General features: G+C 38.5%; 1 protein-coding gene across 2 annotated transcripts; it reads right to left on the reverse strand.

Annotated features, from left to right (window-relative positions):
- Nucleotides 1-198: 198 nt before the first annotated feature.
- On the reverse strand, nucleotides 199-14,756 carry mynn (myoneurin). 2 transcript variants are annotated; one of them, XM_018089746.2, is made up of 8 exons: nucleotides 14,620-14,754; nucleotides 13,852-14,142; nucleotides 11,159-11,946; nucleotides 9,456-9,615; nucleotides 6,106-6,284; nucleotides 5,582-5,665; nucleotides 4,314-4,400; nucleotides 1,787-3,686 (listed from the first exon to the last, which is right to left on the reverse strand). In XM_018089746.2, the coding sequence occupies exons 1-8, from the start codon at nucleotides 14,715-14,717 to the stop codon at nucleotides 3,424-3,426; spliced, it is 1,950 nt and encodes a 649-aa protein (XP_017945235.2). In that variant the 5' UTR covers nucleotides 14,718-14,754; the 3' UTR covers nucleotides 1,787-3,423. The 2 variants fall into 2 exon arrangements, with proteins under 2 accessions (XP_031758113.1, XP_017945235.2); XM_031902253.1 differs by lacking the exon at nucleotides 4,314-4,400 and having other exon boundaries at nucleotides 199-3,686; nucleotides 14,620-14,756.
- Between the last annotated feature and the right edge of the window lie 1,700 nt (nucleotides 14,757-16,456).

Consider the following 16,456-nt stretch of genomic DNA (forward strand, 5'->3'; position numbering starts at 1 on the left):
CCTCTAGTATGAACCCATTAGATAACTACTGATTTTGGTAAGCTATTGTACCCTGGCACAGGTGGGAACTATTAGAAATGGGCACCGCCATTCCAACTTGCTGAAAAATAAGCCATTTTGTGATGTGGAAACACTTTTTTTATATTGTACATCTGCCATTATGGTAACAGCACAGACCCAAGAGAAAAATGTAGTACATACAGTAAAAGCACTTTTATTTAAAACAATAAAAATGCACAATAAACAAGCATTTCTACATAAATAGCTATTAAAAACATGTGGAACAATAAAAGTTAAAGGAAAGTGTCTCAAAAAGTTCAGTTAATGTTAAAGTAATGCATAGCTTTCCTTAGATACATCTGTCCCACCACCTATCAGTATTTACTGACTGAGCTTGTGGCCACAGCAGCCAAAACTATTTAACTACACTGCACAAATAGACCAACCCCCTTCCAGCAACACCAAAGCCATCAACTCTGCATTGTGTACTAACCTGTCGCCTGCAAAAAGCCATCTTAACTCCACTGTCACAGTTGGGCTGTATGCAAAATAATGTATAATAAAAATATTCTGTTTCTTCTGTCCCTCATAGGATTCCCTTCACACCCAAAATATTTACTCCTCCTCATTTCCCTCATCTCTGTACAGGTATGGGATCTTTTATCCAGAATGATCGGGACCTGTGGCTTTCCAGATAAGGGATCTTTCTGTAATTTGGATCTCCATACCTTAAGTCTACTAAAAAATAATGTAATCATTAAATAAACCCAACGAGATTGTTTTGCCTCAGTAAGGATTAAATATATCTTAGCTGAGATTAAGTACAAGGTAATGTTTTATTATTACAGAGAAAAAGTTAATTTTTTTAACATTGTAATTATTTGTTTATATTGGAGTCTATGGGAGATGGGCTTTCCATAATTCAGAGCTTTCCGTATAATGGGTTTCCAGATAACAGATCCCATACCTGTACTGTATTTTCGATATCCTATTGTTGCCATTGTTAACAGGCAAAAAGGGGCATTCTGGCTGCTGCTGGAGGATGGAGACATACTAGCATCTACTTATATTTCGAATTATGGTTAATAAAATTATACTACCTGGGCATTAGGGGCATAACATGGCAGGGAGAATGGTCACATGTGTCAAGTCCCAGTTTAGCTTTCCTGAAACTCAGGCTACAGAAACAGACAGTGCAGTGGTATACCCTTCTTGCACCTCTGTAAAAGGTGATGCTGTGAAGAAATAAATAAAAAAAGGGAAATTGTGTGGAGGGGATCTTATTAGGGAACTATAAGAAATATGTTTTTGCTCAGTGTTTTATTGCAGCAAAGTACTAAAACATACGTACTATTCCCAAATAAATAAGGCACATAGAATACAATGCCGTCACAACCAAACAATTTGTCACTACCGTAAAAATGTACCTAAATATTTGCCAGAAAACAAACCTCACATTCTGTCTTTTCACCTCTAGTTATTAAAAAGGGTGTGCTTAACCAGTTGCTTTGTCGTGTTATAGGGCACAATGTCACGTTTAGAGAAATTCATCCGATATACTAGGCCGGAGCCTAAGTAACGAAGTGATTTCCCAGTGTTAGCAGTTACATTATGGTTCCATTTACAAAACGCATACAGTGGTAAAAACAGAGATTGCATTGACTTTTAGGGGGAGGTAGGGGGCAGATGTATTTCAATGAGATGCAAATGCCTTTTGTGTTTGGCTTTAGGCTAAACTACTGGGGCACATAACCATGGGCAACATGATATTCTGTATAAAAAAATGTTCATATATTCAACTTTTATTTATGTATATATTTGAATATGAGAGCAACTTTTATATTATTTGCAGCATGCTGTATATAAATCTGCAGGCAAGCCACTGTAGCCAATGCTATTTTGCCATTTTTGTTACACCACTAAATGGTGTAATGGTGCCCTTTTAATAACTAGGCCAAAATCAGACAGCCATTAGTAGGACTATATAGAACACAACCTGTAATGAAATTCATTCCAAAAGCTATAAGCTATTCACTTATAATTACTCTATTATGACATAAATGCTAGTATGAAAGTAATAGCATTCTTCAGAAGAAGCAAATAAGTGTGTTTCCAGGAGTGCCCATTGTTTCAGTGACGCAAGCCAGTGCAACATGTATGTATAATGCTGCTTCATTTTAAAATCACTGCAATCCAATAAATTGGAGTTTCACCTTTAAATCAGCTTTTGGTGTGATATATTATGTAGTAATCTTTTTGTTCTTGTTTCTCCAGTCTGGAACTTATACTGCTATCTTATTGATATTATTATTTCATTTATTTATAAAGTGCTAACATATTCTGCAGAACTGTACAATAAATGGGTGTATACAATGAACATACATCACATTTAAAAAAATAAACAACTGATAACCAATACAAGACGTAAAGAGGTTGCTTGTACCAGTGATCCTAGAAACCAGTCAATGTTTTAAGTGGCAGACTAAAAGATAAAATAGGGGACAGTGATGAGCAATTTTCCTTCTAACAAATGACAAAAAAAATGCCCATTCTCTAAAATGTATTTGGAGTGAGAAACAATTCCCATTGACGTCAATGCCTTTTTCTTGAAAAAAAAAAATGTAGTGAAAAAACACTCGTTGACGTCAATATATTTTGCGTGAAAAAGAAACACTGCAAAAAAACCCCATACACTTTGATGCATTTTGCGTGAAAAAAATTGCCACAAAAATACGGCCACTGACTTTAATTTGTTTCCCAAATTTTCACTGTTTTGCGAATTTTCTGCATTTTCACAAATTTTTTGAAAAAGCAAAACAGGACACATTCACTCATTACTGGTGATACCCTAAAGAAAGATGTAAGTAACTGAGAAAGAGAAAAAGTTATTTTGCTTTTGGTCATTGGTGTTAATGACCCTAGCTATAAGATAGCATTTTAGAAGAGCAGACTAAAGAAAGGCAAATAAATATAAAATGAAAGACAATACACAGGATTGCTTTAGTATACACAACACTATGGGGGAGATTTATCAAAATGTGAGATAAGAGCTCACCACGGAAAAACTCACGTTATTCATTCCTATGGGATTTTTAGAAGTTTATCAGTGGGTGAAAGTTACAATTCACCATTTGAATATGCTTCTTAAAAAAGCCCATAGGAGTGAATAGAAAGCAGGTGAGCTCTAAACTCACATTTAAATAAATCTGCCCCTAAAAGTGGATTCTTAGGAAAAATTCTGCTAAAATCCTTTACTACATTATAAATATCCAACACCAGGTATGTGAAGTATAATAAGTTAAAACTTGCATGTTTCCTTAAATGTCGCACAAACATGTAAACTTGTTCCTACAAACCCAGACCATAATCAAACGCTCCATTGGTTCAGATGCCGATCATGTATAATTGCAACTGTATATCTTGCTAGTACATCTGTTGCAAAAAAATAAACTGGGGCTCTGAGTAGCTGGGCACTGATGCCCTTAATAGTGTGTCTGAAGAAAGACCCTGATTGTCTGACACAGGCAGCAACATTTGAGGATCATCTGGGCTAATATGAAGAGTAAGCGGCAAAAACAAGTCAGGAGGCTTCAGCTCCAGGCTTTCTGGCTCTGGGCTTTTCCTTGTGGAATCCTCACTACTACTTGAGCTATCCGCTGATTTGGGTTCTGCAGTATCTTCATTTCCTGTAGGAAAATCAATTAATGGTGTTAATCATAATAAACTACCAGCAAGCAGGAAATTACAGAGAAAAAAATCCAGGCCCTAAAGACTCTGTACCATAACGCTAGGCAGGAATATTTACAGTTGCAGAGAAACCCCAGTATTCCTGGTAGCAGTTTGCAGTGATTTTGCCACAAAGGGTGATACTATCCATAAGGAATGGAACCAACCTCAGTGGGAAATAAACATCTGCATATTGGACTTTTTTTTTTTGCAAGATTTAATGTGACCTAAAGCAGCTATATCCTTGTATTCTGGCTGTCTAACAGTAATCCTGGCAAATAACTTTCTGCCTGTGTTGAGATGGTGAATTGAATATTGGGAAGCACACGCTAGTGTAGCCAGAGCTGAAGATATAAACATGGTCAGAAAAAAAAATGATCATGGTTAAAGTGCCACACATGTTATGTAGTGGGTCATAACAGAAAATGACAAAGCCAATGACACAACACAGCCTGAATCCCTGATGCCATGATTTAGCCCAATGAAGCATTACTTCTGAATCTTTCCCTCCATTAGTAACTATAACATTTACCATAATAGATTCATTTTTAGTGATATTTTGCTTTAATTATGCTGCAGTCACATACCCTTGTGCATTTTTAACTTGTGCTTCTTCAGATTTTTAACATCAGTGTATGAATTTCCACACACCTCACAGACAAATGGCCTTTCTCCTGAAATGAGAGAACAAGCAAAAGACCAGTCAGGTCCAAACTATACAAGTTCAATGGTGCTCTCTGTACCATATAGATAGGGGGCAATTTTCCACATGATGGGTGATTTCCAGACGCAATTGAACTGCTGCTGTAAAATCAACCCACCATGCTTAAAGGGGTTGGTTTACCTTCAGGTTAACTTTTAGTATGTCACAGAATGTCCAATTTATAGTAACTTTCCAACTGGCCTTTATTTTTTTTTTTTATAGTTTTTCAATTATTTGCCTTTGTCTTCAGACTCTCTACAGTTTTCAAATGGGGGTCACTGACCCTAAACACAAAAAACTATTGCTCTGTGAGGCTACAATTTTATTGTCATCATTATTTTTTATTACTTATCTGTCTAATTAGGCCTTCTCCGGTTTATATTCCTGCATCTCTTTCGAACCACTGCCAGGTTACTAGGTTAAACTGGACCCTAGCAACCAGATAGTTGCTAAAATTACAAACTACAGAGCTGCTGAACAAAAAGCTGAATAATTCAAAAACAAATAATGTAAAATGAAAACCAGTTGAAAATGGTCTCGGAATAGTACATTATACTAAAAGTTAATTTAAAGGTGAACTACCCCTTTAATATTCTCTCAGTGAAATGTATTTTTTATTAACTGATTTGAATACTGATTCTAGCAACATTCAATTTACTGAAATAAAATTCATTTTAATCACAAGGTGTGACTGCACTGATGTGGTTTATGACAAGGAAATCTGCTAGACTGTGACCAACTGCTCTGTATGAAGCATTAAAATTATAGAAGGTAACTGGACTTTCTTTTTGAGCCATGTGTGTGGCTTGTAAGATGCAGCCAAGACAATGGCAATAACATAACCTGTTCTGACAGGCATCCCATATCACTAAGCCCGCTCAAACATGTATAATCATGTTATGGCAGCCACAGCACAGAGAGTGCTGGATAATTACATTAGAAAGTCTGACTTTTCTAAGATCAGCAATCATGTACTTTGAACAAGCACATGGCACAATTTTAGCAAAAAAAATTTTTAATGGCTACTGGCAAATAAAAAAAAAAAAAATTGCTGCTCACAATGTTTATATATGCATGTTCCCTTTAACCTTTTTTAACTAAGCACATTAAATATTCTTCCCCAAAAGAAAGGAAAAAAAGAAGCTCACTAACCTGTATGAGACCTGAAGTGCTTATTAAGCTCCCCCGAAGAAATAAAACTCTTCCTGCAGACTCCACATATATATGGCTTCTCCCCTACATGCAAGATATGACATACATGTCAAACACTGGCTTTTTACAGCAGCACTGTAACATGGATGTCAGTTCAGCCATAGAGGGTGAAAAGATGAATACAAAATTAAAGGAACAGTAATTGTAATACCTTATTCACCCCCCAAAGTTTCTAATAGGCCTAGCCTATTCCCTCTTTCATTTTGAATGCTTCAGGTAGAATTTTAGTTACAAACTACTCCATAGCAACAGAGCAAAAGGCAACAGGTGCTTTGTATTGGAGAACCTTCCTCACTAAAGTTTTATCTGTGCCTGCAACTTCCAGTTCTGTGTGCATAGGAATTCAAGCGCCCGTCTCGCCTTTTTGCCCTGCTGCTATGGAGCAGTTTGTAGGCCTATTAGAGGGATGTTTTAGGGTGAATAAGGTATTAAAATATTGTTGTGTTACTGGTCCTTTAACTTACCTGTATGTTTCCTTGCATGGGTTATTAGAGAACTTGAAACAGCAAATGCTTTTCCACAGGTATCACAGACATAAGGCTTCTCTCCAGTATGGCGGCGAACATGGTAGGTTAGAGTGCTGGCCTGGGCAAATCGTTGGCCACATCTGTCACACACATATGGCTTTTCTCCACTGTGTTTTCTATCAAAAGCAAGCACACGATCAGTTGTCAGACCCTGGATAATCCATTAAGAGACCTCTGAACATCTACGACAGAACACACATGTGCCCTGTGGACACTTTGGCCATACTGTATAATGAAAAAAACATTTTTATAAATTTGATTTACAGCCTCTATCAATATGGTCATACTAACTAATTCTTTCTGTGGCTTCCACCCATACAAATCAATTAATCAAGGTATTTCAGCTGTCTTTGTTAAATGGACTTTGCTTGGCCATATTATATAATTAAAACCTAATTTTAAAGAACAGCATGCAGCCATTTTTTAAACTATTTATAGGATGCCAAAGTTTGACTTTTCTCTTCTAAAGACTACGTATATGTTAAACCATTTAACTAATCATGCTGTAGTTCCAGGGTTACTTCTGTTATGATTTTTTAGTAGTTTTTTATTACTAAATGACACTGTGTACATTGCAAATGATTCTACCATCTAAAATATATGTTTTAGTTGCAATACTGGTATGGAGAAAGCCATCTCAGGTTATTGTGCCTAAATCCTATATCTTTAGAAAGAGCCAATGCAACTGTTTTTAGATAAGCTATTATTTCTCCCACTGAGTGTTATCTGAAGGAGTGATGGGGTTGTGGTTCAGTGGTGTTTTGGTTGACACATGCGTTTTATATGGTTTGCTACTATTAAAAATCAGCAGGGTTTATCCCGCTTAAACAAGTCCTGTTGTGCCGGTATTTTTGTGCTATTTGACACACTGGTTTACCAATGGATCGGGTGGCTCTAAGTTGAATTTTGGGCAACCATTGCGGTTTTGGGTGCTGGTCAGACTGGGGAAGTACAATCCCCCTCTGCCCCCCCCCCCAAGATTCCCTGTCATTTGCTGAAGTAGCAAAGGTAGTGGGAAGACACAGGTATGGTTTGGGTGCGGGTCCTACAATTTTGTGGTTAAAATGAATGTGGGTTAAGGTTTTCTGAGTTAGGGTTGGATATTGTATTTCTCTGGCTTGTGTGCTAGTCTCATACTTACCACTAGGTGGAGCATTTAAAGCAATCTATTTTTGAATTCATTCATCTATACAATGTTGAAACCAGCGGATTGAGGCTAAAGTTATTTCTGCCTGTATTTAAAAGGAACAGTAACACCAAAAAATGTTATTGCTTTAAAGTAATTAAAATGTAATTTACTGATGCCCTAAAAAAGTTTGTAAAATTGTGTTTGCTTCAGAGACACTGCTGTAGTTTATATAAACAAACTGCTGTATAGCTGTTTCAGCAGCCACCCAAAGCTGCATAAGCAGAAATGGCACAGGTTACATGGCAGTCTTTCTAAAACAAACACACAGTTTGTAACAGTACATTATATTTTAATTACTTTAAAACACCTTCATTTTTTGGTGTTACTGTGCCTTTAGGCTAAAGACAAATAGGGCTGATACAGTGAAAGGCAGAGGGTAGAGTCATAAAAAATACCTTAAGGCTAAAGCCAGATAGGGCTGAGTGACTTACATACAGCAGTGAAAGTTGGACCTCAAGCTCTTTTCTCTGTTATAATTATAGTTAGTTATAGTTACATAGGGTTGAAAAAAGACCATTGTCCATCAAGTTCTACCCATCCGAGTAAACCCAGCACACAACCTATACTAACCAATCTATAAACTCACATACATAAACTATATATATACAACCAGAAATACTAACTGTAGATATTAGTATCACAATAGCCCTGGATATTCTGCTTGTTCAAAAACTCATCCAGGCCCCTCTTGAAGGCATTAACAGAGTCTGCCATTACCACATCACTAGGAAGGGCATTCCACAGCCTCACTGCCCTCACCGTGAAAAACCCCCTACGCTGCTTCAAATGGAAGCTCCTTTCCTCTAATCTATAGGGGTGACCTCTGGTGCGTTGATCTTTTTTCCCATAAAAACAAACATCCCCCAACTGCCTATAATCCCCTCTAATGTACTTGTACAGAGTAATCATGTCCCCTCGCAAGCGCCTCTTTTCCAGAGAAAACAACCCCAACCTCGACAGTCTAACCTCATAGCTTAAATCTTCCATCCCCTTTACCAGTTTAGTTGAATGTCTCTGCACTCTCTCCAGCTCATTAATATCCTTCTTAAGGACTGGAGCCCAAAACTGCACTGCATACTCAAGGTGAGGCCTTACCAGGGACCTATAAAGCGGCAAAAATATGTTCTCATCCCTTGAGTCAATGCCCTTTTTTATACAAGACAGCACTTTATTTGCTTTAGTAGCCACAGAATGACACTGCCTGGAATTGGACAACTTGTTATCTACAAAAACCCCTAGATCCTTCTCCATTAAGGAAACCCCCAACACACTACCATTCAGTAGATAGTTTGCGTTTATATTATTCCTACCAAAGTGCATAACTTTGCACTTGTCAACATTGAACCTCATTTTCCAGTTTGCTGCCCAGTTTTCCAATTTTGTCAAATCGCTCTGCAAAGCGGCAGCATCCTGCATGGAACTTATAGTTTTGCACAATTTAGTGTCATCAGCAAAAATAGAAACAGTACTGTCTATGCCCACCTCCAGGTCATTAATAAACAAGTTAAAAAGCAAAGGACCAAGGACTGACCCCTGCGGTACTCCACTAACCACACTGGCCCAATTAGAAAATGTTCCATTTACCACCACTCTTTGTACTCTATCCTTCAGCCAGTTTTCAATCCAATTACAAATATTATGTTCTAGGCCAATATTCCTCAATTTGATCATTAACCTTCTGTGAGGTACTGTATCAAACGCTTTAGCAAAATCTAAGTAGATGACATCAACTGCCATTCCAGCATCAAGGTTCCTGCTCACCTCCTCATAAAAGGCAACTAAATTAGTCTGGCAAGATCTGTTACGCATAAAACCATGCTGGCACAAACTAATAGTATTGTGAACTGCAATGTATTCAACTATCCTATCCCTTATTACCCCTTCCAGAAGCTTTCCTACTCTGTGTCAGTGCTTTTCATATTAACAGATGCCATACAGGCAGACAGGCTGCTTGCTGGGTAAATTCCAAGCAAACAGTCTAACATTGCACACAATTCCATTAGAGGCACAACACCTTCATCATAGAAACCATGTTTTCTATTACTATTATGGAACAGAAACATTCAGTATTACCAAGAGAAAGGAGTACTTTACTAACCTTGCATGAATTTTGAGATTGCTGGATGTTGCAAACTGTAGATTACACACATCACATTTATACGGTTTTTCTTCTCCGTGATGCATTCGGCTATGGAACACCAACTGGCACTTCTGAGCAAAGCCTTTGTCACATTTTTTGCACTGATATGGCTTCTCTCCTAAGTAAAGAAAAGGATATGAATATGCAAAAGGTGCTGGTTAAAGGTCATTTTTGTTTTAATGTTGCCAAGACTTGCTATGGAAAACAAGGCATGAACATGGTATTTGGAATTAAACAGGTATGTCACACCAGTTGGAAAACTGTGCCGTATTTACACCAGGGTTCATGTATAAACACTGGGCGGTACTGGGCATGTACACCTGGGCGGTAACTCATAGCAACATATAAATGAGTTAACTTTTTTCAGCTGCAGGTAGAACAGTGAAAGCAAAAATCTCATTGGTTGGCATGGGTTACTGTACAGGTGCAAATTTGCCCAGTGTTTACAGATAAGCCCAGCTGATTCAAAATGTCCTTCATAAGAATAGATCAGTACAGCTGCAAACAGTTTTGCTGACTTTGTTATTTAACCATAAAGCAACAACTGCAAAAAATGCAGTGCAATTATATAGTATGGCATTGCGCTACAATAAGCCTCAATGCAATTAAAAAAAGATTTACAAGTATATTTGTTTATTTTTGTATTGGTTAAATTATATGTATAAATCTTTTTAGCTATAAAATTAAACTTATATTAAAGGGACATACACCCACCCAAAAACAGAAGCGCATTTTTGCAATTTCCTTGAGTTTTCTGGATATTGATAATTTTATACTGCTAATATCATAAATGTGTAACAAGAGTGCCTCTTGCTGTTATGTCTGGGTTGTGACTGGACAGAGCACAAAGCTTAATTTACTATTTTCTGACTGTTTTTGTCACATTCATCAAAAGAACTGTGTAGAGAAGCTGCAGGTGACACTTTTGGTGTTCTGCTCTGCCACTATTCATACATCCATGACATGTAAAACTGCTAATATCATGAAAATCAAATGAACAAAAATGCTGTATATTGCAATAATGCACAGAAGAGCATTTTATAGTATAACTAATTTAATGTGCAATTAGTGATAATGATATTTAATAAAGATCTAAACTACTGAATAGGTTAGCATTTTTAAAGAGGTGGCTCACCTTTACATTAACTTTTAGTATGTCATAGAATATCCTATTCCTAGCAACTTTGGAAGTGGTCTTTATTATTTATAGTTTTCAACCTATTTGCCTCTCTTCTACATTTTTCGAGCTTTCAAATAGGGGTCACTGACCCCAACAACCAAAAACTACTGCTCTGTGCAAGTACAAATGTATTAATATTGTTACTTTTTATTACTTATCTTACTATTCATCCCCTCACCTATTCATATTCCAGTCTTTCATTTAACCCACTGCCTGGTTACTAAGGTAAACAAGACCCTAGCAACCAGATAGCTACTGAAATTGCAAACTGGAGAGATGCTGAACAAAAAGCTAAATAACTGAAAAACCACAAAAAAATCAAAAATGAAAATCAAGTGCCTCAGAATATCAATGTCTATATCATATTAAAAGTTAATCAGGTAAACGTTTCAGGGTAGGCGATGCTGAGCCATGCATCTTGTAACTTAAATTTCTTAACTTCTCTCTTTAGTAAAAGAGACTTTCTTGTATATGTTCTTACCTGTATGGGTCCTAACATGTGTTTTTAACTGGTTACATTGGGTAAAGGCTTTTGCACACAGGTGACACACGTATGGTTTAACACCTTTGTGAATTCGCATGTGCCGCCTAAGGCTGCTGGCTTCAGAGAACACTTTGCCGCAAGTGTTGCACACAGGTTTATTTTTGGAATATTTCTGATCTAGTTCTTTTTCACAGCTCTCCATGGTACACATGTTGGTTATATCAGCAATATTTGATATACAGTGTTCTTTCATAGCACAGTCCTGTTGTGATTTAGCAGGCTTTTGTGTCACGGCTAGAGTATCTAAGGAAATGTTTTGGGACAGGAAGATCTCACAGTCTCCTTCTGATGTAAAGGACAGCAAGCCAGTATTATCTTTGGCAACATGGTCCACAGCCATCAGTTCAAGTTCCTTTGCATCCAAACTGAGAACAGACGGGATCTTTGGAGAAGAAAGCTGGTACTTAGATGATTTTTTGTTAACATTTTGATGAGAACGTAATGGTCTTTTCCACCGTTTGATTTTCTGTGAATTTTTTCCTGCAATACCTTTCTTGACTTTGCTCTGTGAGCAAGCAATTTTTATTGCATCAATTTTCATAGCCTCTCTAGGATATGAAGAAGTGGAATATTCCTTTTCATTGAGAATACTGTCTGTAAGAGCCAAATTTGTAACACTGGGTTTGGTCAATCCAACAAGAGATTCGATTTTGGCTCTGCATGTTGCAACTACATCTTCTAATCTGAGATGTTGTGCTGCCAGATTTATCTCCTCTAAATTACAACTGTAAAACACAATGTAACAATTATCAGAAAAAATGTAGGTGTGTATCTTTATAAGAGGATAAGTATACAAGCTTGAGAATATATTTATGAGTATGTATATGTGGGCCTGCAAAATGTATTTTAAACACTTTTAAATAATGTTTTCAATTTTCTTTCACTGTACAAAAAAAATATTTTAGGTGAAGGTGTTAGCGCTGTGAAACGTTGCTCTACAAAAACACTAAGCTGTAGGATATGAACATGTAAGCACACAGTATTCCTGATTTCTATTACAGTTTTTGTTATGATTGAAGTTTAATGTATAATCTTATGATTCCTAGGAGCAGCTTATTGGACAGGGTTGGACAGGCAAGGGGGAACTTACATTTTAGCAGTACAAAACATTCTGCCTGAGCTTTATCAAGGAAAACTGCTACAAAATGTATCAACCAATGAAGCAAACTATAACAATACAGAGAGCTCCTAACTTACGGAGCTGCTACTGACGAACAGCAGAAAGAGGAAAATTGAACATGTGACGATTATCCTTAATGTTTTGCAGTATATATATATATTTTATTTTTTTAATTTTCCATATTTGGACCACAAGATTTGATTAATCTTAATTAGGATGTAATCCTTTAAAACATCTAAATCTACCTATATGAAATTATATTCCTCAGTATAACACACAGTAGGTAAAATCTAAATTATGCACTACCTTACATGTATATACAGAGATTATACTTCTCTTCTGCCCCCCCCTCTCTTATTTTTAAGATTGCACAAGACAGCAATGATTACCTTCACCTGGTATTACATCATTATAAACTCATGGGGGGGATAGCTGTGCATGCTCAGAGACCTGCTGTGGCTGCAGATCGTTCAAGCATACAGCTGTAAAAAGTGCCTAAGCCATCTAACTGGTCAGGAAAGAAGCAGAGCTCAGTAAGCTAAAGGGGGTGGCTATGATGCCAGTGACTTAAGCCCTTCAAAGCTTTTGCACACTGCCTTCCTGTATTGCTGTTTGTTTCTGTGATCTTTTTCAGGGGGCAGAGTCCTGCAGCTGAGCCAATGAATACAAAGCTAGCTGCATTCAGCAGCACTGTATTCATAACAAATGCGCAAAAGGAGGCACGTATGGCATCCCCTACGCTGCACCTCATTCAGATGTGCAAGTTACTAAGAGGGAAAACTGTACTTGGCCACAAGGTGCAGACCACAGTCAAAGCAGGGGAGGAAGTACTTGCTGAATGGGAACTAAGGGGAGCCCTTAGGACTTTGTTACACCAGATGTTTTCTTTACCAACAAATCTATGCTGAGTGAGAAATTGCACATCTGCGTCCTTCTGCTCTGACATCAGTGTGTACTGACATGCATAAACCTGGCATTTAATAGACTTTATGGATATGCCCAGTCTGTGGACTAATAGGCCAGTGTTGTTCCTGTCAGTGCACACTGATTTTGGAGCAGAAGGAAGTGGACTGGCATTTTCTCCCCTGTGTAGATACTCTTTGTGCTCCCTTAGTGCTCTTATGCTTCTGTCTGGTCTAAGTAAACAATTCCTCATGACCACTTGGCTGACATTCAACACCCTGGTTTGCTTCTTGAAGTTGATAAAATGGTGGTAACCATGTGGAGTCCTCCCTCTTGCTATCTTCATTAGGATTAGGTTTGAAGGTAAAAGTAGCCTCATTACTGAGATAAAGTCGCTGATTCAATACTGAGATAAAGGCTCATACAACAGCTTAAAATTCCAAATAATATTTCTGAGGAAGCTCTGATAAATATGTGCCATGATAATGTCTCACTCAAAAGGTTAAAACATTCAGATTTAAATCAGATGTTCTAAACATTTAATTGGAATATACAACAAATTGTGTTTGCAGTGCTATTGTAAGATAAGGCAACTTGAGTTCTTTACCTATCATAATTTAAATCCCCACTGTAAATGAAATCCAGAAGCGTTTGAAATCCAGATGGGGTCACTTTTATCTGATCCAAGAGCACAATGCTGTCCAATGAGTCCTTGAAATAAGCCCTGAAATATTCACTGAAGGAAGCCAGCACATTCCTGTGAACTTTGAACTGGAACTCGCCAATAAGGATTGTGCAGTCACACAGGAAACCTGACTGTCTTTGCTTGTTTAATTTATCTAATAAGTGTCTGCAGTGATCAGAAAGTGCCATCCTGCCAGGCTCTGGCATTCCATGCCTAATAAAGAGATAGAGAATTGCCACAGTTAAGACGAAGAGCATGATTTAACATGTACAACAAATTGCCAATCACGCAGAAAAAAAACAAGCACAAAGTAGGGTTTATAATGTTAAAGCAACACAAATTTCATGTATATATGGAGAATGCAGAGGCAGCAAGAGCAGCCAATACACATGGGCACATCAGTCGGGGGCAGCTGTCCCTAACCGGGTGAATAACGGGCCCGGGTGTCCTGCATTACTGGGCTTACCGCCCCCCTGCTGTCAGTGCCTGCTCGCTTTATCAGCGAAGTTTTAGTCCAGGAAAAGCCTATAGGGACTGGATAGGCTGCGGGGGAAGTTTAAACTTCACTTCCGAAGTCTTAATCTCACTGACAGCAGGGGCGGCTTGGCCAAGTAAGTACATACTGCCCAACAGTCCCGCACAACACTCCCGGTTTCCCTAACACGGGCCGCACAGCGCATCGCTACTTACACCTCCCACAAAGCTGCTAAGTGCAAGCTCCTTGGCTCCTGCCTCACAGCAAATCCCGCTGCCTCAAGTCTCATCACGCGAGACGCGGACGTTACCATCACACGTGGGCTCAGTGACGCGTCACGTACCCGCTACGTCACAGCAGCTTGTGATTGGCGGCGGCTCCGCTTGCAGTTTCTCTTCTGCTTCAGCATTTTAGTTTTGTTACAGGACAAACAATACGCACATTCAATTTATTTACCTATTTATGGGTTCCCAGTGTTTTTGTGCAAACAAGGAGTAGAACAGGGCTATAGGAATATAGGAAAAGTAAATGGCTGAAATTGACCAAGAGCAATCTTTTACTATTTGGTTGCTCTGGTTCTAACCCTGAATTGTGCGGATCCGAGTTTCACAGCAGAATGTGAAGGCTATTTGTGAAGAGCACTGGCGCTTTAAATGAATACTGTCTTAGGGGAACTTTTTTTTAACCGTATCAGTTCTGATCCAGCAGAATGGTGCACTTCTTTACATCTAAGGTTGACATGGGGCTAGCCTTTTCATTACTTTCCTACCTGCTTACACCTGTGCTCTGATAAGCTTCAGTTACACTTTACTGCTGCGCTGCGAGTTGTTGTATCACCCCCCTCCCATTTCCCCCAGCAGAAAATAATCAGAACTATAGCAAGGTAGCAGCTCCCTGACCACACGGGAGATTAGTTGCCGCGTAAAATCTTCACTACTGTGGGCTACTAATCTCCCTGAAATGCCATACCAGAAATTCAGAGATTTAGATTAAATATAGGTGGAACCTGTGAAAGGTTACGCGGGTGCCCCAAAAGTCTGTGAGAAAGTTACTCACTATGCGGTGTGGTTTGTTGTGTGCCCAGAGGGACTTTTTTCACATATAAGCACAGTCAATGAGCATCATACCCCCTATCTCTCAACCAAGGAGTAATAACTCCTTCCACTTTAGGGCTGTGACACACAATCTCCCTTGTCGCGGGAGAATAATCTCCCATAAATTGCATTCCACCGGCTAGAATGTAAATCGCTGGTGGGATGGCACACATGGCGGCACGATTCGTGGAACCGTGGAAGTTTCCTCTCAAGGCACCATGCCGCGTATGCCATCCCACTGGCGATTTACATTTTCGCTGGTGGGATGGCATTTCGGGGAAATTAGTTGCCCGTGAAGAGGGAGATTTGTCGTGGGCAACTAATCTCCCCGTGTGCCAGAACACTGAGCTGCTAGTAGCAGCTACTTGTGGCTACTAAAAAAGACAATGCTGATTATTTACTGATAACTGTCTCTGTGTGTATTAGCAAGGGCAGTTCTCAGTATTGTGTCTATGGCAAGGTATTTTCTGGCATTTAGTAGCCATGAAAAAGTAGCTGCTACTAGTATCTCTGTGTCTTCACCCTTAGGTGATCAGCATTGTCTATTTTAGTAGCCACAACTTCACATAGCTGCTACTAGTAGCTCTGTGTGTCTTCACCCTGCGGGTGAAGATACAGAAATACTAGTAGCAACTACTTGTCATGGCTACAAAAATAGAAAATGTTTGTCATTTACTGATAATAGCCTGTATGTGTGTTTTAGCAGAGGTAATTCTCAGTATTGTTTATGGCAGGGTAACTACTGGCATATAGAAGACATGAAAAGTAACTGTTACTAAGTAGCTTCGTGTTTCTTCACCTTTAGACTAATGTACTGGTGGCTTACTACTGGAGCCAGGCAGGGTTAAGCCATACTCGAACATAGACCATATACTCACAGGGCTGATGTATTACCAATATTATAACTTTACCCATGAAAACCCCCAAGGCTTTGTAATGTTGGTATTTTAAAAAAGTC

This window comes from Xenopus tropicalis, chromosome 5, assembly GCF_000004195.4.
Source record: "Xenopus tropicalis strain Nigerian chromosome 5, UCB_Xtro_10.0, whole genome shotgun sequence".
NCBI classification, from domain to species: domain Eukaryota; kingdom Metazoa; phylum Chordata; class Amphibia; order Anura; family Pipidae; genus Xenopus; species Xenopus tropicalis.